We start from the raw sequence: 22,173 nt of genomic DNA on the forward strand, positions 1-22,173 counted from the left end.
AAAAAGGTGATTTGTCTATCCCATTTCAAGTGCTGATCAACAATAATTCCCAGGTATTTCACATCTACAGATTCTTTCAGGCAAGGGCATTTACAGGTTGTAGAGAGTTTACAAAATGAGTTGTGGATTATTAATTTTAAATGAGAAAGTGATTTCAATTTGTTCAATCCAGAGACTGTTAAAGAAAATGGCACCAAAGTAGTTTTAGTTATATTAAGAGATAGCAAATTTGCATCAAGCCAGTTTTTGATCAAATTTATACCTACATTGGCATGTTTATAAGTGTCCTCCCAAGTTATAAATAATAAATAAATAAATTATTATTATTATATTAAAATTTACATATTCCGAATCTCCATTAAATGTTGCGTAGAAATTTTACCCATTCACTAGTTTCATGGCTTTTAACTATTTTTTAAACTTGTTTCGTGGACTACAAACTTGAGAAAAATAATTATGTAAAATCATGGTCAGTCGGCAATAAAACTAAACAAATCACTATTACTAACCAAACTTTACAACAAATGCTCAAAATTAAAACCATTCACAGCCAACAATGTCTCAGTCTATCACAAAAACAGCCCATTGTACCGTAGATATAAGATGAAAGAGATCAGTCATGTAATTGTGAGCAAGAAGATGGATTCTTTCCGTCATAGACTGAGACATTGTTTGGCTGTGAATGGTTCTCATTTTGAGCATTTGTTGTAAATTTTGGTTGATAATAATGTTTTATTTAGTTTTATGGTTTACTCAACGTGATTTTATATACTTATTTGTCTGAATTTTGAAATCCACGAAACAGTTTTAATAAATAGTTAAAAGACACGAAACGGGTGAATGAATAACATTTTACACATCCATTTGTAACAATTAAAGGAGATTTTATTAGTTGGTTATTTAACGACGCTGTATCAACTACGAGATTATTTAACGTCAATGATATTGGTGATAGCGAGATGGTATTTGGCGAGATGAGCCCGAGGATTCGCCGTAGATTACCTGGCATTCGCCTTAAGGTTGGGGAAAACCTCGGAAAAAATCCAACCAGGTAATCAGCCCAAGCGGGGATCGAACCCGCACCCGAGCGCAACTTCAGACCGGCAGGCAAGCGCCTTAACCGACTGAACCACGCCGGTGGCCTTAATGGAGATTCGGAATATGTAAATTTTAATATAAGGTGCTATTTAAAAAAAAAAAAAACTTTACCTGTAAGTCTGAATAACTTTTTTCGAACACTGATATCGTATTGTGTGGTTTATCTCCAAGATCTTTTGCATAAAACATTTTTTTTCTGAAATTAAAATTTAAGAATTTATGAATAAAATTCCATACTTTTTGAACATTTAGTATACAAAGTACTGACCATCTGGTAAGGCTGAATGAATGATGGATGAATTTATTAATAATATTTAAATTTATAAGATTATTTGTTTAACGAACCTATGAGATTGTTATTGTGAATTGTAAAAATAAATAAATAAATTTTAATTTGTAACTCTTGAATTCACTAAAATAATCTGGGTCAGAAGACAGAAAAAAGTTTCAAGTTTGAGATGAAGAAGCTGACAAATAATATTTAACATTCGTCTCGTTTTACTAATGGTTTATGTAATAGGAACTCCATTTCCCACTTCTATTTCCTTAAATGTTATGCAACTAGGACAGCTTTATTTTGCTGCGCATTATCTTTCAACACAATTTCAGCTAGCTACAGTAGGACAGGATGCGGGGAGGTTCGTGCAGATATCTGATTTCAGCTAAATTGCTTGCTGGTAGATAATGATTGTATAACAGGCATCAAATTCTACTTAAGCAACCATATGAGCTCTCTACGAAATATCTCATAATTACGAACAGGAATATGAATAATAAAAAAATAACGAACAGGAGTATGAATAATAAAAAAAAAATAGAGTTTTAACACTTCATTAAATTTGATATTTTGTAGTACTTACGAGTAAGTGTTTGTTTGTAGATGCAAATTTGTGGAATTATAAAAGCAAAACACACAGTGGGAAAATATTTGTATCAGTAATAAAGGAAGAGTACAGGGGGAAAAAACGTGCTAAGTCCAAAATTATCGATATTCTATTTAGACGTCGCGTTATAGCTCAGGTAATGTATATTTTTGTAGTTTAACTGTACAGAATAACAACCTCATTAATCCAAAAAATATGAAGAATGATAATCCAAAGCCAATAGAAACTTTTAACTTGCTTTCATGTAAAAACAGTAGAACGTGACTTATCTGGTTTCCCCCTGTACTCTTCAATTTAATATTAGAAAGGATGATGGAAGAAATTATTTGGATACAAATTTTGATTTTATTAATGTAAAATTAAATTGTTCAAGAAAAAATCTCTAAGTTACATCCATTATCAATGTTTCATTTGTACAAAAAATAAAGACGGTTAAATTACATCTTTGTTTATGTAGCTATATATGAATATATCGTCTTAAATTTACTATTAACTATTTAACCTCTTAAAATAGTTATCATGTCTTTAGTCTTTCTTACAACATTGTAATAAAATCAATGTAATTATCTACATGCTGACTATTGAAACACTTAAAATCTGATCATGTAATGTGGATGTGAAAAACATGTCAACACATAATGACCATCTGATTAATCAGAACTCATTTGTCCATTAATCTGTAAGCAACACTAAATTATAATTATATTGCTTAATAGATGTATTTAGAGATAGACATTGGCACAACTGCCTTTTTTATAGATGGTAGTTTGGGAAAATCGTCTTGAACGATATTATTGGTCAGATACAATAAGATTTTTACAATTTACATAACCATACTGCAGCAAAGTAATTCGCTGAGACGATGTTATGTTAAATGTTAATCTTGTGTCGAGAATTCTGTTATTTCGACACTCTACCATCATGACAGGCATTATTACATGAGCTTTTATGACCAGTGTTCGTTTATCAAAATACTCTCTTGGCAGACATTACAAAAATATTTCGAAGCATTAGATTTAATATTATGTTACTTTCTTAATTTGTGTAAAGGAAAAGTTCTAAAAATGTAAATGACAAAGTCTATCAGTTTTTCTAGTGTATAAGGCAATAAGAGCTTTCTTTTTGTACGACCATTGTTTTTTCTGAATGACTTTATTCTTTCATTCTCATGTGATGATTTAGTTCTAAATATTCTCGAGACGGAAATTCCATTTTTACATTAATTACTAAAGGAATGCTATTATAAAGCCATTATTTTAACTATATTAACAGTACTCATATTATTCTACTCTTATTTTGTGCAAAGATGCATTTCTGAAGACGCAGAAAATGAAACAATATCATACTTCTATATAATACATCTTGATTACAAAACTTTTAACACTATATCACTTTGAAAACCGTATTATATGTCTTTCACGTGTTAAATTTTGTTACCTTAACATGTTTCGGCCTGCTATTGGCCATCATCATGTTAAGGCAACATAAAATTTAACATGTGAAAGACATATAATACGGTTTCCAAAATCATACTTCTATTGGGAAACATTAAACAAACTTCTCTTGTTATGGAGTCATTCATTATTTCGACTAAAATATTATAATTATTCTGTGTTAATGTTTCAATGTCAAGACGTGATAAAGCTCTGAAAATTTGGAAGACGAAAAATTATATTTATTTTGGATAAAGACGAGAAGGAACTTTTTGTAAAAAATACTTTGGCTATAAAATATAGAGATGGCAGTTTCGAGTTCTGTAAAAATACACTTCTTAAATACTGTATAATAAATTTGTGAAATAAATAGCGTCCACGAGATTTTTTATATAATTTAAAGAAGAAATGAAGGATTCAGAACCATAGTGGGCCAAGTGCGATTTACTAAAACCGTAGAAAACAAGGGTTAAAGTGAAGTTATTACCATAATTCAATGGAAACATATAGCAAGTAATATAAAGTATACACATTAAAACTAAATTATATATCAATCTTCTTTAAAATGTGGTATTCACTTAACTTTAACCCTCGCTTTCTCCGTTTTTAATAAATGACGCTTGGCCCACTATGGCTCTGAACCCTTCAAATATCTTATCAGGTACCGGTACATGAAAAAATTATGCTTATAGTTTCGTTGTCAGACATTAGAAAAGTAGTGATTGCTAGAAACGTGAAGCAACCATCTGCAAAATTTGCTTGTATAGGACAAGAACTTAGCACAGATATTATTACATTTTTTTGTGTTTTTGCTGCTGTGTTTGTTAGACAATTTATTTCATTTTATGTCACCTATTTTAAATATGTATTTTGGAATTATTTACTTTTCCAGTGTTACGAATTTCGCAAAGCACAATTTTCGAATTACACCATTGTCTAGTATTGTGTTTTATTTGGCTTTGTTTTCTTTCAGCCACGTTACCTTAGCACAGTGTGATTAAAATAGCACGTGGTATTTGAAAATAATTTTGTTCGTTGAAATTGTACTATTGTTTAACACGTAGAGCCAAAACTGTATATGAACGGCACAATCGATTTAAAATAAATGTATACTCTCTTATGGAGGCAGGAATCTCGTATCTGGCCAGGTTATGCACAGTGATATTGCACTCTATTGCTTTTGCAAATCTCGCAATTCACGTGGCAACACCAGTGGAAAGTGCAGTTGCATTGGTACGTCGAAGTCAATACCTTTTTAGCAACACGGTATCCACAGGCTCGGCATAACGTTTTGCAACTACGACGTTCTCGAAGACTAGTATTTATTTCTTTGGTCCTGGAGCACATCCGTCCTTTTGTTCCTGGCCAACCTTAAATAGATAAAATAAAAGAAATGAGGATATTAACACCACAAACTACACCGTTGATGTCTACTTACCTGTTTCAGTTTTACAAAGTCTAGATTAGTTATCTTTCGAACGGTTTTTCTAGGCCTGTCAGATTCAGTTCTTTTGAACTTGCACTCTGTGGAATACGATGTAGCATTATCTGAACTAATAATGTCAATTTAATTTATGTTGTGTAGTTAAGTTTGCAGTGTTTATAACACTACATTTCACAGTCTTATATTAACTAACTTATCCGATGCAAATAACGTGTAAATAATTAATAGGCAAAGTAACATAATTTGAAGTTGCAGAACCGCATTCCTGTAAGTATCGTTATTCACTGTTTGATACCATCTATCGATTCAGCCACACAACACATGGTCCGCCGTGATGAACGCCCCTCCGGCCCCCTCCTCCAAGAGTTCTATGACAGCGATGAACACTCCTCCGTCCTCTATGGCTTCCTCAAATCGATGCCATCTACATACAATCATCTTTATATATCCTTCTCCATCCTATATAGACCTGAAAATGGCGTTACTGTAGACATCGCAATTCATTATTTGGTATGATCTATCGATTCAGCCATACAACCCCGAAGTTCTCGATGAATGCCTCTCCGTCCCTTGAGAATTCTGCAGCCTCCTCAGATGTAATCTATATGCAAACGGTACTACATCTTACTGCGTCATCGGTAAACCTGAATCTATTGAAAGAGGTTGAATTTAATGAAGTGAAATGATTTCGAGGTCCAACGCTTAAAGTTACCAGCAATTCTGCTTCATTTGGCTGAAGGGGGAAACTTTGGAAAAAACAAACCAGGTAGCTGTTCGCTCGTTTCACGGTCATAACAGTGAGTTACGCATTTGCTGTTATTAATCCCTTCGTGGAAAACCGTTTAGAGAATTCTTTCAAAAGGTTAGGAATAAAGGTTTATTCACTTCCCTATCCATTCCGTACTAGTTCTTATCAAATTAATGTTATATCACTGTAGCATCTACCTTTTCTTGCCTATCCGTATCATATGATATGTTCGACAAAAGTTGATTTTCACTTCCAAATCTAATGTGCAGTAAATTTAATGCCCTGTGCCGTTATTTTGAATAAGGAAGAACATTTAAAATACACAATTTTTTTAGACGATTGTCACTATAATTTTCAGTTTTCGAAATCTTATACCACTACATTTTGCCTTATAGCTTCAGGGAGATTTTCGTCGTTTAATAGATTCCCAAATAAAAACCTAAATTAAAAGATACAGCTTACAAAGTTTAGTAACTTAACATAACCTTACAACTCAATAACGGAGAGGAGGAAAAAGCAATGAACGGAACAATTTGGGTATGCGAACTATCAAAACATCTCCATATATGTTCCATACGAATAACCTTAAAAATTGCTTTGCTAGAATAGCTAATAAATGGAAGAGTTATGTAACTGAACGTATGCGTAGTATATAATGTGTATATAAACATTTAAAAATTAGAAACCACAACTTACGGATATGAAATTGAAGGCAAAAGGAATTGTTAAGTATATTGTGAATCAACCTCAAAATTGCCCTGCCAGAATAATGAATATTAGGGATACGTAACTTAACGTATGTGGAACGTTTAGTGTGCATATATATAGTGTGTTTCACAATTTCTATTACATATTTCTAGAGATTGTAGGGGGACATTAGATAAAGTTTTGGTGCAGAACCCATGTCCGGAAATATACCGTTTCGGTGCTACAAAGATGACAACACTGAAGATTCAAAATCTCCCGTTTTACGGTAGACAATAAAATTGGCAAAAGGCAATTTCTGAAGTCAACTGTGGTCACGTATTTTGTTTACAATGTGACTTACTGCTTTGACCTTCACTTCACTTTTCATTCAGTCGTTGATGAACACTGTACAGTACAGGATGACTGCATACACGTTAGCAAATGTGATTCCAACATGCACACTTTTAACTTGTATTCCGACAACATATCAGCCAAACTTTCTGGGAAAAGTGGACAGATCGATATGGACCAATTGCTTGGCCTCCACGATCGTCGGATTTAACTCCTTGACTTTTTCTTGTGAGGCCACATGAATCTTGGTTAGGAGACCTCTGTACAGTCGGAGAAAGATCATGCGTGCATGAGTTGTGGCTGCTGCAGAAGAGTTTCAGCACACACCAAGTGTTCTTGAGGGTATGTATGGAAAATTTATTCGCAGATACAATGCGTTGAGCTCGTTGACGTAAGTGAAGCGAGAGATTTGAAATAGATTCCATCTTATTATTGTAGCTCCGAAACAATGCGCTTCCGAACATGAAAATTGTATCTACTAAGTTCCCATTACAACCCATAGAAGGGTGACACAGGAATTATGAAACAGCCTGTACATATTTAAAACTCTAGAAACTATAACTTACGAATATGAAAATGTAATGGAAGGGAAATGGACAAGAAGTGTTACATATAATGTGCATCGACCTTAAAGGAGAAGAAATGGACGGAGAATTCAGAAGGTAAATTTCAGAATCCACTTATAGCGACATTAATGCAGACTACGTATGTGAACTAGGAGTTGGTTTCGAATCCCGCATACGGCGATGACGTTTATATATTGTTAAGTTATGTTGTGTAGAATTCCTGCATCGGACTGATCTCTCGTCATTCGAGTCGAGGAATGTGTGCGTTTACAGCCATACCGAAAGCAATCAAAATGACTAATTAATATTGGTCTTGGAAGGTGTGTAATACACGATATATATAGCACTACGTGAGAAATTAACAATTCCTACAAGTTTGGAATAGACTCACCTAATGAACGGCGTTCACGACAATAATCTGGAGAACTCCTGGAGAAGACAAGTTGTCGCATGGAAACTGTGTCCATCTTCAATTTTACTCTTTCAGCAGCGTTACTCCATATTCCATCACCGTAATCCATCCTATAGGTAAAAATGAACAAAGCTACACTACACATTAGAAATTGACAACAACAAATCCATAAATTTTCTAGACATCACAATAACAAAAGTAGACAACAAACACACATTCAAAGTATACAGAAAACCCACAACAACAACAACAACACACACACACTTCACAAAACACAAACAAGCTGCATTCCGGACAACACAAACAAGCTGCATTCCGAACAATGATACACAGACTACTCAACATACCAATGAACCAACAAGATTACAACGAAGAGCTAAACACAATCAAATACATAGCACAAGAAAACTGATACAACCCTAACATAATAGACAACATAATACGTAAGACAAAACATAATCACAAAAAAAACATAAGAATACAACACAAACACAAGAACACAAAAAATACATCACACTACCATACGAAGACAAAAACACACAGAAAATTGCAACCTCATTCAAGAAATTAAATTACAACATCGCATACAGAACAAATAACACTCTACAAAAACATCTCAACACACAAACAAACAGGCGTATACAAACTCAAATGTAACACCTGCAACAATTTCTACTTAGGACAAACAGGCATCGTTTCAAACGTTACAAAGAACACATCACAGCTATAACAAAATTACAAAACACCTCCACATATGCAGAACACATCACAAATGCTAACCACACCCACAGAGACATCAACACAGGCATGGAAATACTACGCATATAACCAAAAAGCTAGAAACTCAGCACACTAGAACAATATGAAATATATAGACACACAAAAACACACCCCAACTAAATTCTCAACACACAACTCAACTTCAAAACACACACTCTCTTTGACTCTACACTATACCACAGGAACACACCCTCACAGGAAACAGAACAAGAGGCGCCAAGACCAACAACGACCAGTTCTGAAGATGACCCATAAATAGGTCGAAACATGTAAACGAGGTACGTTGAAATTTAACACAGGAAAGTCTTACCATACATATTCCGAAGTGATACAGTGTTAAAAGTTGTGTAATCAAGATGTATAAAAATAAACACATGATAAGAATTATGAAAGTAATTTCCGAAGCCATTTTCAGCTTGGTATTTACGACCAACCGGCGTTTTTGAGACTTGTATCCAAGGACTAATTCACCTTCCTGCACTCTGGTAGCCTGCTTGGTGTACGAGACTTTTCTAATTAGATATTTCACTACGATATTCTTTTAGTAGTGTAGCTATAATATATTTTCTTCTTTATTCTTCTTGAGATTCACTTTAACACTTGTTATTAATATATAAAACTTTACAAAACCAACACCAATACATAAACAAATTACACCCAAAGCTAAACTACACATTAGAAATTGAAAATAAATACTTAAACTTCCTAGACATCACAATAACAGAAAACCAACAACAACATCAACCACACACATACACAACACGTCCAATCACTCAACACAACACAAACATGCTGCATTTCGAGCCATGGTACACATACTACTCAACACACTAATGAGCCGGCAAGACTACAAAGAAGAAATAAACAATACAATGAAGTAGGCTTACATAACGCAAGAAAATGGGTATAATCTCAACATAATAGACAACATAATAAAAAAGACAAAACATAATTACAAGAAACGTAGAAACACAACACAAAACACAAGAACGCAAAAAATGTATCACACAAACATATGAAAACAAAAACACACGCAAGATCGCATCTTCATTCAAGAAATTAAACTAGGTACCACATTGCATACAGAACACAAAACACACTACAAAAACCTTAACACACAAACAAATATAACCTAACAGGTGTATATACAATATGTATATGCAATAGCTCCAACAACTTCTACATTGAACAGACAGGCAGATCATTTCAAACACGTTACAAAAAACACATCACAGCCATAACCAAATAACACAACCTCCACATACGCAGAACACATCACAAACGCCAACCACACCTACAGCAACATAGGCACAGACATGGAAATTCTACATATCCAACCGAAAAACCAGAAACTAAACACACTAGAACAATACGAAATATACAAATACACAAGAACATACCCACAACAAATCCCCAACACACAACTGAATTTAAGAACACATAAGGCGAAGACCATGGTTGTCGCAAGAAAAATAAAGAAGGTAAACTTAAGAATTCTAAATGCGTCAGTAGAACAAGTGAACAGCTTCATATACTTGGGATGTACTATAAGCAGTAACATGAGCTGCAGCCTGGAATTCAAAAGGAGGATAGCAATGGCAAAGAAAGCTTTTAATAGAAAAAGGAGCATCTTCTGCGGACCTCTGGAAGAAGAACTAGGGAAGAGATTAGTGAAGTGTGGAGTGTGGCATTGTATGGGGCAGAAACATGGACATTACGACGAAATGAAGAGAAACGAATAGAAGCATTTGAAATGTAGATATGGAGAGGAATGGAGCGTGTGAAGTGGACAGACAGAATAAGAAATGACGTTGTGTTGGAAAGAGTGCGTGAAGAAAGAATGATGCTGAAATTGATCAGAAAGAGAAAAAGGAATTAGGTGAGTCACTGGCTGAGAAGAAACTGTCTACTTAAGGATGCACTGGAAGGAATGGTGAACAGGAGAAGAGTTCGTGGCAGAAGAAGATATCAGATGTTAGATGACATTAAGATATGTGGATCATATGCGGAGACTAAAAGGAATGTAGAAAATAAGAAAGATTCAGTGAAAGACCTGCCCATGGGCAGAACACTTATGTATGTACACATTATTTCACTCCACACTATAAAACACAAACGAACCCCCACCGGAGGTGAAGGAACCAGAAGACGCAAGGATCTCTCTAGTTCTGAAGATTGCTCCCAAGCTGAAACTAATCAACTAGGCATTTATAAACTTAGTTCAATATTAACACGTGAAATTAATTACCATATATTATATTCCTAAGTGATATAGTGTTAAAAGTTGTGTAATCAAGATGTATACTTTACAAAAACTTTTAAAATTGTTAAAATTATTTAATTTTGAAGCATTGAGAACTAAAGGAATAATAATCCCAAAAATAGTAAATAGTGGATCAATCAAGTACCTAAGTGTAACTAAAACATAATACGCGTAATGAAATTAACAATTTAAATAAAAAATTTGTTAAATTGATAGTGAGGCAATGCAAAGCTACATACAACTTAGTTAAGTATTTCGGACCATAAGTTTCATTTATACAAAACTGAAATATTGTTTTGTTTGACAATCGGCGAATACACGAAGGAAAATATTAGATGAAGTCAACCGAACAAAGCTGTTTCCAGTAGTCTAATGATTATCCTATTTCTCATAGCGCCGGAAGTTTTGAGAGGTGAAATCCAATTAATAGCGCTACGTTTTATAACGGGGATAAAATTCTTTGCACGGTTTTAAGTAAGTTAATTACTTTAACTGGGGGATTTTTAGAGACCTCAGAGGACTAAAAAATAACAGCAGTCAGTTTATGAAGCAATCGTTACCACAAACCAGTACCACAAATTTATACAAGTAAATTTGGAAATAATAAATGATGCAGAATATAATATGCATCACGCATATTTTGCATAAAACTCTAGGATTTACTATTAAAAAAATAGAGTCTTGTTATTCTGTTTTTAAAACTCTGAAAAATGCTTATCAAGTCGCAGTATTCTTACCTTATAGCTCGATCGTACCAAGTTCGAAGATTGGTCGCTATCTTGGAGAAGGAGCTCATTTCCTTCCAGCAGACCTTGGTTGCACAACTGCCAGACAATCCGTGGCACTTACACCTCGTCTCTAGACAATCTCGCACTGCCTGGAATATAGGCAGCACATCAGTCACCTTGGTACGTTTGGTGGCCTCTTTCACTTTAAAGACGATTTAAAAAGGCAATGGTTTGTGCTGCTCTCTGTTGGATATTTGTAACAATACAGTGCTACACATGTATTCAATTTATTATACCTTATACCTGACAAGGTAACATAATATAATGTACCAGCATGATACAACCAAAAGACTTGCGGTGTTACCAGGAGCAGTATGAAATGTTTCCGTTTTGTTACACGTAAAGCGCAGATCTTAATCGTACGTCAACTGCTCCGATTTTGAACATGAAGACTTAAATTATGAAGTGACATGTCTTTTGGTCATAAGATACACCAGACATCAGTTAATAAATAGAACCTCTTTCCAGGTAAAAAAAAGTGATTGGAATAATGATGATGACGATAGCTAATGATAATGATAGCAATAATAATAATAATAATAATAATAATAATAATAATAATAATAATAATATAATAATATTTTTATTTTAGTAGGTTATTTTACGACGCTTTAACAATAGCTTAGGTTATTTAGCGTCTGAATGAGATGAAGGTGATAATGTCTGTGAAATGAGTCCGGAGTCCAACACCGAAAATTACCCAGCATTTGCTCATATTGGGTTGAGGGAAAACCTCAACCAGGTAACTTGCCCCGACCGGGAATCGAACCCGGGCCACCTAGTTTCGCGGCTAGACGCGCTAACCGTTACTCCACATAATAATAATAATAATAATAATAATAATAATAATAATAATAAAACTAGACGCTGAACCCTAGACTCATTTCCCTGGATTTATCACCTTTATCTCATTTAGACGCTAGATAACATTGTATTTAGTAAAACGTTGTAAAATAACCAATTAAAATAAATAATAATAATAATAATAATAAAGTATGATTAGTGTAATATGTAGTTAGTCGGCAATGTATGCAACGAAGGAGAACAGAAACTGGCCACCCTATCCCATTATCTCCTGGCCTAGTTGCCTCATAAGTGGTGCATTGTTGGTATCACTTGTGAGGTTCAGACCCGTCTTCGGACAGTTGACTAAATAATAATAATAATAATAATAATAATAATAATAATAATGACAGTTTATTGTCATGATCATGATGTTTTTGTCATAATCTTGATTATTTTTTATCATCATTTATATAACTGATTACTATAATGACGATTATTACGGTAACGACTATTATTTTTATTATTCCTTTTATTCTTAATGATGTTATTATTATCATTATTATTATTATTACTAATAATAAAATAATAATATCAACATCATTGCTATTATTGAACATACGTAGCTTTAACTGCTTTCATTTGAGTACGAAGTTAATAGTATGACTTTGGTGATGGCAACGTTTAGTCCTTGTTGAATTGTCTATTCCGTTAAAAAAAAACTTCAGCTTCAAACGAGTTTTAAGATCAATTACTTTGTATTGTTGGCCACTGTTATTGACGACAGTACGGTATTTAAAAAGTACAGTACTATGGTTTCTCGTTTTTGATCTAGAGAAGGAAATGAACAGTTGAAAGCAAAGTTGACTATGAGTACTATGACAGTACTGCAGAGATTAAATTTATTTGTACATCAGAATTGTACAACATTTTAATTTAATTTTTTTTTCTAGTAGATCTACATTTTTATTGTTTGTATTCACGGAGAGAGCTTTTTTTCTATTATGTACATTGCACTAGAGGTGAGCGAAACAGAACTTCAGCTGATCTAATGAAAGAGTTTTACAAATCTCAATTACAATAAAAATTTACAGTCACTCATTTAAATGTGATGAACTTACTAGTTTAGGTAACTTACGTCATACACATTCGTACACGTGGAATTGTGAGTCCAGAATTACACTTCTTTAAAGCCAGCGATATATTTATAATTTTGAGAACCTATGAACAGAAGTAAATAGGTAAATTGGCAAAATTTATTCCCAGAAACTTTATAGGATTAAAGCTGACTATTCTTCTTGAATGCTCACAAAATTTGTTAATGTGGTTTAGCATTGGAACATTTAACTAATGCGTAGTGAGAACAAAATATTATAGTATATGGAAGTTATGATAATACAGAAACTAGTAATGCTCTGGTTATACTCACAGGATGATTATTCAGTTTAATTATCAGGGCGTCTGACTCAAGCCGTTGTTTCAGGTAAAACGCACAACACGACTAGGGGTGGACAGACAATACTTTTTGTCGTTGAAATTCTCTAACTCGCAATGCTTGTATTTTAGTATAAGCCTATATCATAGGTTTAAGTAACTATTGAAAACAGCTAGAATAATAAATAGACATAGGTTCTGTGGATTAATTGATACATTATTTCGTACGATGCGTCTGAGTAAAGAAACTAACATTTATAATACGCGGATCTCTCGAGGATAGTTCATGGCTCTTAGCTATAGTGATATGTTCGTATGAACCTTTCGACTCTCTGAGAGGGTTCGATATTCAGTCCTTCCTTTCGTACTTTCTAATTTCGAACTTCGATTCTAGATGATTCTAGAATACTGTAATTAATGCTACTTTAAAATGTAAATACGCAATCCATCGTAACATCATAGGGGCAAACGGATAGGTCGTAAGGAATTTTAGCGTATTTCTGTCTTCGATGTTGGCATCATTGCTTACTATAACTCAGTGTTGCCAATTCAACGGTTTTCCCGCTAGATCTAACGTTTTTCGGCGTTAGTTTAGCGGGTAAAATTGATGAAATTTGTATTGCTGATATAGGGATTAGCACTCACAGCGGCAAAATGATATAATTTTATATTGACAATATAGCAATTTAGCGGTTTCTGCACGGCTTCACAACGGATTTTTAAGAATCGAGTTGGCAACACTGTATAGCTTGTTGTGTTCGTTAGACGTGTGTTGAAGTGTTGTGAATTGGATCCATTGAAATCTACAAGGAAAGTGGAAATTCAGCAGAAAAATCTGAGCAGGTAAGAACAGCTTCACCCTCAGTTACTTAAACAATAAAAAAAAAGTGTTTAGATTTAAGAATTACAAGGAAAACTATGACTCCAAGAAAGACACAGCACACGAGTTCTTTCTAACTCGTTGGCAGCACATGTTAAGTCTCTTCAGTGTTCCCTTTCTCGTCTGCTAGACTTCCTGTTACGCATAAGCTCCTGCCATCTGCTAGGGAGAATTTGAATTACTTAGCCATCACCGGTGGCAAACGGACAGGCCTTCATGGCGGCAGGCGGACAGTATTATTATTATTATTATTATTATTATTATTATTATTATTATTATTATTATTATTATTTATCTTATTAATGTTATATTTCAAAACAATTTTTCTTTTTAATCCGTGAAGGAAGAATTAAACTAACATTCTTATAATATAATAGGTTATGTTTTTCATAACATGTATTTACGAATTTCACATCGGGTAGAAATTTAGAAAGTTGAGAATGTCATTTAAATGTTTGTAAACTTCCTTTATTTGTGTTTTCTTCACACAGCAGCCTATTCTGTAAATATTATTCACTTGTTTTAAATCTATTTTATTGACACAAATAATAAGTACAATTTGTTTTTAAATTTAGATTAAGTTATTTTAATATGTTGAATCAATTTCTTAAAAATATAATACTGAATATTCTATTCCTTTTAATCAGATTACATTTATTTTCGTTCCAGATATGGTTCGTAACCGTGAAAGAACTCCAGATCGTTGTTCGTGGTCTGAAGAAAGCATGCTATTGGCCGTAAAGGCTTTTAAACAGGAAGGAATGCCACTTGCAACTGCTGCAAGAACTTTTGGTGTCCCAAGAAATTCTCTTGGGAGACGTGTGATGTCCAACGTCGAAATGCCTAAATTCGGCCAACACACGACCTTTTCAAAAAACATAGAGGAGGATTTAGTGAAATACTTAATAAAACTGGACAACATAGGTTATGGACTAACTAAACAAGAACTTTGCGAAATTGTTTATCGATTTGCATTCACAAATGGTCTCAAACACACGCAGATGGCTGGTGAAGACTGAATTCGAAGATTTCTAAATCGGCACAAACATTTACGTATTCGTGTGGCTGAAGGCTTGTTTTTCGCTCGAGCAAGAGGGATGTGTAAAAAAAAAGTGGAGAGATTCTACAATCTTCTATCTAGTCTGCTGGATGAGCACAGCTTGTGGGGTAAAACTCACGCAATTTTCAACTGCGACGAGACAGGTCTGCAACTTGTGTACAAGCCGAAAAAAAGTCATCTCTCAATGTGGAAAGAGAGATGTGGTGAGCCAAACCAATTGCGAAAGAGGAGAGACCATCAGTGTTATGGCTTGCGTATCAGCTAGTGGCCAGTATCTTCCCCGTTTATTGTGATGAAGAGCCAGAGGTACAAAGATAATTTTGAAATTGGCATGCCTTCTGGCACAAAAATTGTACTCTCCGAGAAAGGCTATTTTAGGTGGGAACAATTTAGCCAGTTTCTCGACCATTTCATAACAGCAAAGCCACATGGACCCGTCATTCTAATAGTTGGTAGGCATGGTTCACATTGTTCTGATCCTCCAACCCTGGAAATGGCCAAAAACCATGACGTCATTTTGTTATGTTTGCCACTCCATAGCACACAAAAAAGCTACAGTCACTAGATGTGGCATTTTTGCTCCTCTTAAAACATTTTACAACGATGCATGCAGGCTTTATTGCAGAAGAAACCCAGGGAAAGGCATAAACAAAGTGGCATATTCCCCCAAGCTTGGAATCTACCCGCTACTGTTGGGAATGCTGTAGGTGGATTCAGAGGCACGGGAATATTCCCGTTCAACCTCGAACGAGTCCCTGAACATGTGTTTTCTCCTGGATCCGTGCACAGGCCTGATTAAAATGCTGATCCAGAGCAAGAGCATAATGGGACACATGAACCATCAACATCAGTTTCAACACGTGACGAGGCTCCAACACAACATTTGGAGGCAGGAAACCTAGAGGAAGAACCTGAATCACAACAGGAGACGCCATACTCAACGCCCAAGCGACGTTTTACCAGCCTCAGTCCGATTCCCAATATTTCGCAGGCTGCGAAGACAAGGATGACAGGAGAAGCAAGTGTGTTAACTAGCAGGGAATTTATAGACAATCTCAAAGAGAAAAAGGCTGCAGTCGCTGTCAGAAAGGAGAGAAAGGGCAAAAGAGAACAGAGACCCAAGCAATTGGTGTATGATAAAGACAATACCTGCAATTCATGCCGAAAGGCATATAAAGAAGGTGAAAACTGGGTTAAATGCCTTGAATGTAATCTGCATTACCATGTGAGGTGCACAGAAAATGGCAATGACCCATATTTTGTATGTCACAATTGTCTAATTGACAACAGTAATTAAAAATATAGGCTGTCCGTTTGCCCCGTGGGTAGGAGCAAACGGACATGATGCTAGGGGATTTTAACATATAATTTTTCTTAACTGTAAATATTTTTGGTGGAATTTGTTCCACATTTCATGCATACAAGTACACCGTTTGTTTTAATAATTATTATATCTTCCAATAAGTATTGTGTGATTTATTTCAAAATATTTGCTTATTGTGTCCGCTTGCCCCACAGTTACGCCTATGAATAAGAAAGTTCCACAGCAGTAGCTATAAAAGCTCGAATTATACCGTCGGTAACCATTCAAGGTTTGAATCTCTTAAGCTCGTAAAAGCTAAATTGAAAAATATCGAAAGAATAATTAAATAAATGATGTTATAGCAAACTACGTCGACATCGTCCCACTTTATGCGGGTTGTTATCGATCTCGTATGTGTCAGACTATATGGTCTGTCATAGTCTGGGTCCAATTTTTTCTTGGTCTACCCAGGTTTTGACATTCTCATGGTAGAGTCACTAGGCGTGACTATTCAAAATATACAGACATAAATTAATAATTATGTTAAAAATTCTGCTCCTGTCGGTTTTTAAAGATACGTTGCTTATTCGGCATAAAACAAAACAAACAAATTAATTTGAAGGGTTGGATATAACTTGCGTAGTAAGGAAACAATGTTATAGGTACTATAAGAAGAGCAAACAACTCGGTAAAACATTATCCAAAACAGAAATAAACCTTCGCAAGGAGAAAGACAATAAATAACCAACATAACAGTTTGACTGCACTTGTTTAACATAAAATTATCATACCCAAGACTAAAATTCGTGACATTGACGTGATGAAGTCAGTGAACGTTATATCCACTCCTGATACGCGCCGCTGAATTGAATGAAAGAGGAGAAGTGAGAGGAGAAATTGAAAGGTACGCAAAACGCATCCTCGAAAAGGGTTCAGGTCTGAAAGAAACTGAATATGTGAGCTCCATGCATGTTGACCACTTGTCTCACTCCGGATTACGCTGCTCCACTGAAGGAGCTCTAGAAAATTTTTAAGGGGAACAGCCTAAAATGGATGTAACCTCTTAGATAACATACGCGAGGGGAGGGGAATGTGATCAGTTTGATCACAGGACAGGACGAAGAACAAATGGCGGAAGGTGTAAGCATGGACATTGAAAGGAACTTTGTCATTTCGCAGTGCAAGTGGAGAAGACTCGTTAGTTTGCTGTTAGATGACTAAGGCCAGTGAAGGCCGTCGGAAGAGACGCCGCGAGTTCTAAATCTACAAATTGAAAGGTTCTCTGTTCTTTCGCAATGCCACTAGAGACGAGTAACCTCGACCATGTAACAGGTATTATCTAGAAGCTGAACCAGGGCATTTACTTACTTACTTACTGGCTTTTAAGGAACCCGGAGGTTCATTGTCGCCCTCACATAAGCCCGCCATTGGTCCCTATCCTGAGCAAGATTAATCCATTCTCAATCAACATATCCCACCTCCCTCAAATCCATTTTAATATTATCTTCCCATCTACGTCTCGGCCTTCCTAAAGGTCTTTTTCCCTCCGGCCTCCTAACACTATATGCATTTCTGGATTCGCCCATACGTTCCACATGTCCTGCCCATCTCAAATGTCTGGATTTAATGTTCCTAATTATGTCAGGTGAAGAATACAATGCGTGCAGTTCTGTGTTGTGTAACTTTCTCCATTCTCCTGTAACTTCATCCCTCTTAGCCCTAAATATTTTCCTAAGAACCTTATTCTCAAACACCCTTAATCTCTGTTCCTCTCTCAAAGTGAGAGTCCAAGTTTCACAACCATACAGAACAACCGGTAATATAACTGTTTTATAAATTCTAACTTTGAGATTTTTTGACAGCAGACTGGATGATAAAAGCTTCTCAACCAAATAATAACAGGCATTTCCCATATTTATTCTGTGTTTAATTTCCTTTCGAGTATCATTTACATTTGTTACTGTTGCTCCCAGATATTTGAAGAACCAGGGCATTTATGTCGTTTTAATGGAAATTGCCTACGAAATCATTAAATACCTCTCACATGTTTCGACTGTTATTTGGGCTGCCTAAGCAAAAATGAATGGCTTTAAGTCAGACAGCCTATATAATGGGACAATCATATGGACCAAATACACAATGATATTATCGGACAATACACATTTTTGGATTAAATAACAAGTGCAATAGAATAAAAGGCACTAACTTCATGTTATGCTACACTTACCAAACTAGTAGTGAAATGACGAAATGATTCTTAGGAAGAATCGGATAATAGTTATAAGCAAAGAGAGCAGATGGGGTACGTTATCGGTGGACACAAGTTTACTATACCGAGAGCTTTGACCACGTCACGAGGTGGGGGAAAGGGTCTTACCTACAAGGTACAGTCATTGTACGCACAGAGCTCTCTGATGTTATATGTGCTGTCTTAGTTTTCAATACCTGTGCATTTCCTGGCGTACTTGAATTTCCTGTCTTCTTCATATTCTTCTTTATTGGTCCTTCTACGCTGTTTCCTGTATTTACTTTTTTCCTATCGCAGTCCTTCTAATTAGTTCTACTTGTGTTTACCGTAAGTGCAAAGCATTTATTTGCCTTTACATTACAACATAGTTTACGATATGCCGAAAGAAAAGAAGCCTCGGCATGTACAATTGCAGCGATTTGTTGAGGAGTTCGAATCGCAACACTTTTCCACGGAAGGTGAAAAACGTACATGCATGGTATGTAAAGTCGATCTACTGGGGAACAAGAGATACCATGTACAAAAACACTACAACTCTAATAGACACAAGGAACGTTTTAAGTTGTTGAATTTCAAGAAAGTCGAAGCTATTCCCACGAGTTCAAATATGGAATGTGATTTGTACCAAGACTTGGGCCACATGTTCGTTAGGGCAAATATTCCATTTAAAAAACTGGAACACCCATGTGTCAGATCGTTTTTGCAAAAATATACAGGTAGAGCACTACCCCGACAATCTACTCTGCGTACGGGTTATTTAGCAAAATGTTATGGAGATGTCTTAAGTGAAATTAGAGAAACCTTAAAAGATGAAAAATTGTGAGTATCTATAGGCGAAACGACAAATATTGCAAACAGATCCGTTGCTAATGTTATTGTTTGGGCACTTCAAACTGAAGGCGTTTCTAGAGCTAGAGAAAGTAAATCATGTTACCATTGCAGCTCTGTCTGAAAAATCAATGCGATTATTGTGGTCTGACGAAATGAAAGCAGAAAAGCTCTGTTTGAAAAATCGTTGCGATTATTGTGGTCTGACGAAATGAAAGCAGAAAAGCTCTGTTTGAAAAATCGATGCGATTATTGTGGTCTGACGAAATGAAAGCAGAAAAGCTCTGTTTGAAAAATCGATGCGATTATTGTGGTCTGACGAAATGAAAGCAGAAAAGCTCTGTTTGAAAAATCGATGCGATTATTGTGGTCTGACGGAATGAAAGCAGAAAAGCTCTGTTTGAAAATCAATGCGATTATTGTGGTCTGACGAAATGAAAGCAGAAAAGCTCTGTTTGAAAAATCAATGCGATTATTGTGATCTGACGACTTGAAAGCAGAAAAGCTTAATGAAGTATATTGTCGTGCACTGTAACAAATGCAGTCATGAAGAAGAGCAAAGTAGTACAAAGTAAAATACTATGTTTTCTATGTTCTTGTATTTATATACAATATATTGTTCTTATGTAGCTACATTAATATCATGTAAAACAGAACTATGTATGTTGTAATTAAATGTTAAATATAAACAATAGGTTATTCAATATTATAAAGTGAAATTACTGAATAGTAAAGATAATTTGCTGCAGGAACTGTACTCTAGTCGTCGTCGTTGTAGCGACACGATGACATTCACCCCCTCCCTTCCTTGCTCCCTAATACATTACGATATAGTGCGTGTAGCAGTTAACTGAACGGTTTACGTACACCAAATGCTCTCTCTGGTTATAAGGAGGAACTGCCCGAAAAAAAAAAGAAGAACTATAGATATTTTCGTCAATGGAAAAGCTTGCAAAATTTCGTCAGACTTGAAAAATAATGCAAAAATTTAATAGGAAACATAAAATAAATTTATCTTGCTTCGAAAACTAAAAAAAGTGAACCACCATTATAAGATTTACTACTGTTTCAAATATTACAATACGACATATTGACTCAGAATGAACTAGATAAGAGGACTTTTATGTGAACGCATAGAAAAATCATTATAAATGTACTAATATTTTAACTGCAAATGTATTAAAGTTTGCGGCCATAATTTGATGTAATTTTTACATTTTAGATGGATAGATTTTCTATTCATTAGTGCGTAATCTATACTAATAATAAATCTGTAGCAGACATTTTTGTGGTAATTTTTGATTTTCCAAAAATAATTGGTCCTAACATATATAATTAACCACCCTGAAACCGAAAATCGCTTTTTTGAAATTTTTGTTTGTATGTCTGTCTGTCTGTCTGTCTGTCTGTATGTATGTATGTATGTATGTATGTTTACCTTTTCACGCTATAATGGCTGAACGGATTTCGATGAAAATTGGAATATAAATTAAGTTCGTTGTAACTTATAGGCTATATGGCATTCAAAATACATTATTTATAAGGGGGTCTGAATTAAATAAATCGAAATATCTCGCTTATTATTGATTCTTATGAAAAATGTTACATAACAAAAATTTCTTTAAAAATCATTTTCGATAAGTTTTATTCTTTGAAAATTTTGATAGGACTGATATTTAATGAGATAAATGAGTTTTAAAATTAAAACAACTGCCATCTAAGGCCGTGTAATGAAATAAACAAATGACTTCGTCTATAAGGGGCCTTGGTCAACAACAATCGAAAGCTATGAATCATATCCTACAGAAAATGTTTCTGTGTTTGTATGAAGCAATATCGGAAGCTAAATTAACCGTTTTGTATAATTAATTATTATTAAACCATTGGAAAGTGTAGTTTCTCTGTATGGACATAATGCTATAATGTTATTACAGTAACTTCTGAGTGAATTGAGGACAGATAAGATTAAAATAGCTTCTTATGCACAGAAAACTTGATAGGCTATTCTGTGTATTCGTTTCCTGTATTTCTTAAAATAATGTTTATCTCAGAGAATTAACGAACAACGAGAGTATATTGATTTAGTATGCAGTAATAATATGTTAGCTTAGCATTTCATTATTTTATAATCCAAATTTTAACTATGCTCAATTGAATCGAGTTAAAATACATAAAATACATAT

General features: G+C 34.7%; 1 protein-coding gene and 1 long non-coding RNA gene across 2 annotated transcripts in view; one reads left to right on the forward strand and one right to left on the reverse strand.

The window, feature by feature from the left end:
• Window positions 1-22,173, forward strand: part of LOC138690959 (uncharacterized) — a 1,057,789-nt gene that overhangs the window by 290,925 nt on the left and 744,691 nt on the right. The gene's annotated exons all lie outside the window — the stretch shown is intronic.
• LOC138690955 (protein Wnt-8b-like) overlaps window positions 4,352-22,173 on the reverse strand; it is a 51,663-nt gene continuing 33,841 nt past the window's right edge. Inside the window, exons 6-8 of the mRNA XM_069812545.1 lie at window positions 11,404-11,543; window positions 7,603-7,733; window positions 4,352-4,785 (exon numbers count right to left, since the gene is read on the reverse strand). Of these exons, the coding sequence (XP_069668646.1) occupies window positions 4,565-4,785; window positions 7,603-7,733; window positions 11,404-11,543 (492 nt within the window). The 3' untranslated portion in view covers window positions 4,352-4,564. The remainder of the gene's footprint in view (window positions 4,786-7,602; window positions 7,734-11,403; window positions 11,544-22,173) is intronic.

The sequence above is a fragment of the Periplaneta americana genome, chromosome 16 (genome assembly GCF_040183065.1).
Source record: "Periplaneta americana isolate PAMFEO1 chromosome 16, P.americana_PAMFEO1_priV1, whole genome shotgun sequence".
Taxonomy (NCBI): domain Eukaryota; kingdom Metazoa; phylum Arthropoda; class Insecta; order Blattodea; family Blattidae; genus Periplaneta; species Periplaneta americana.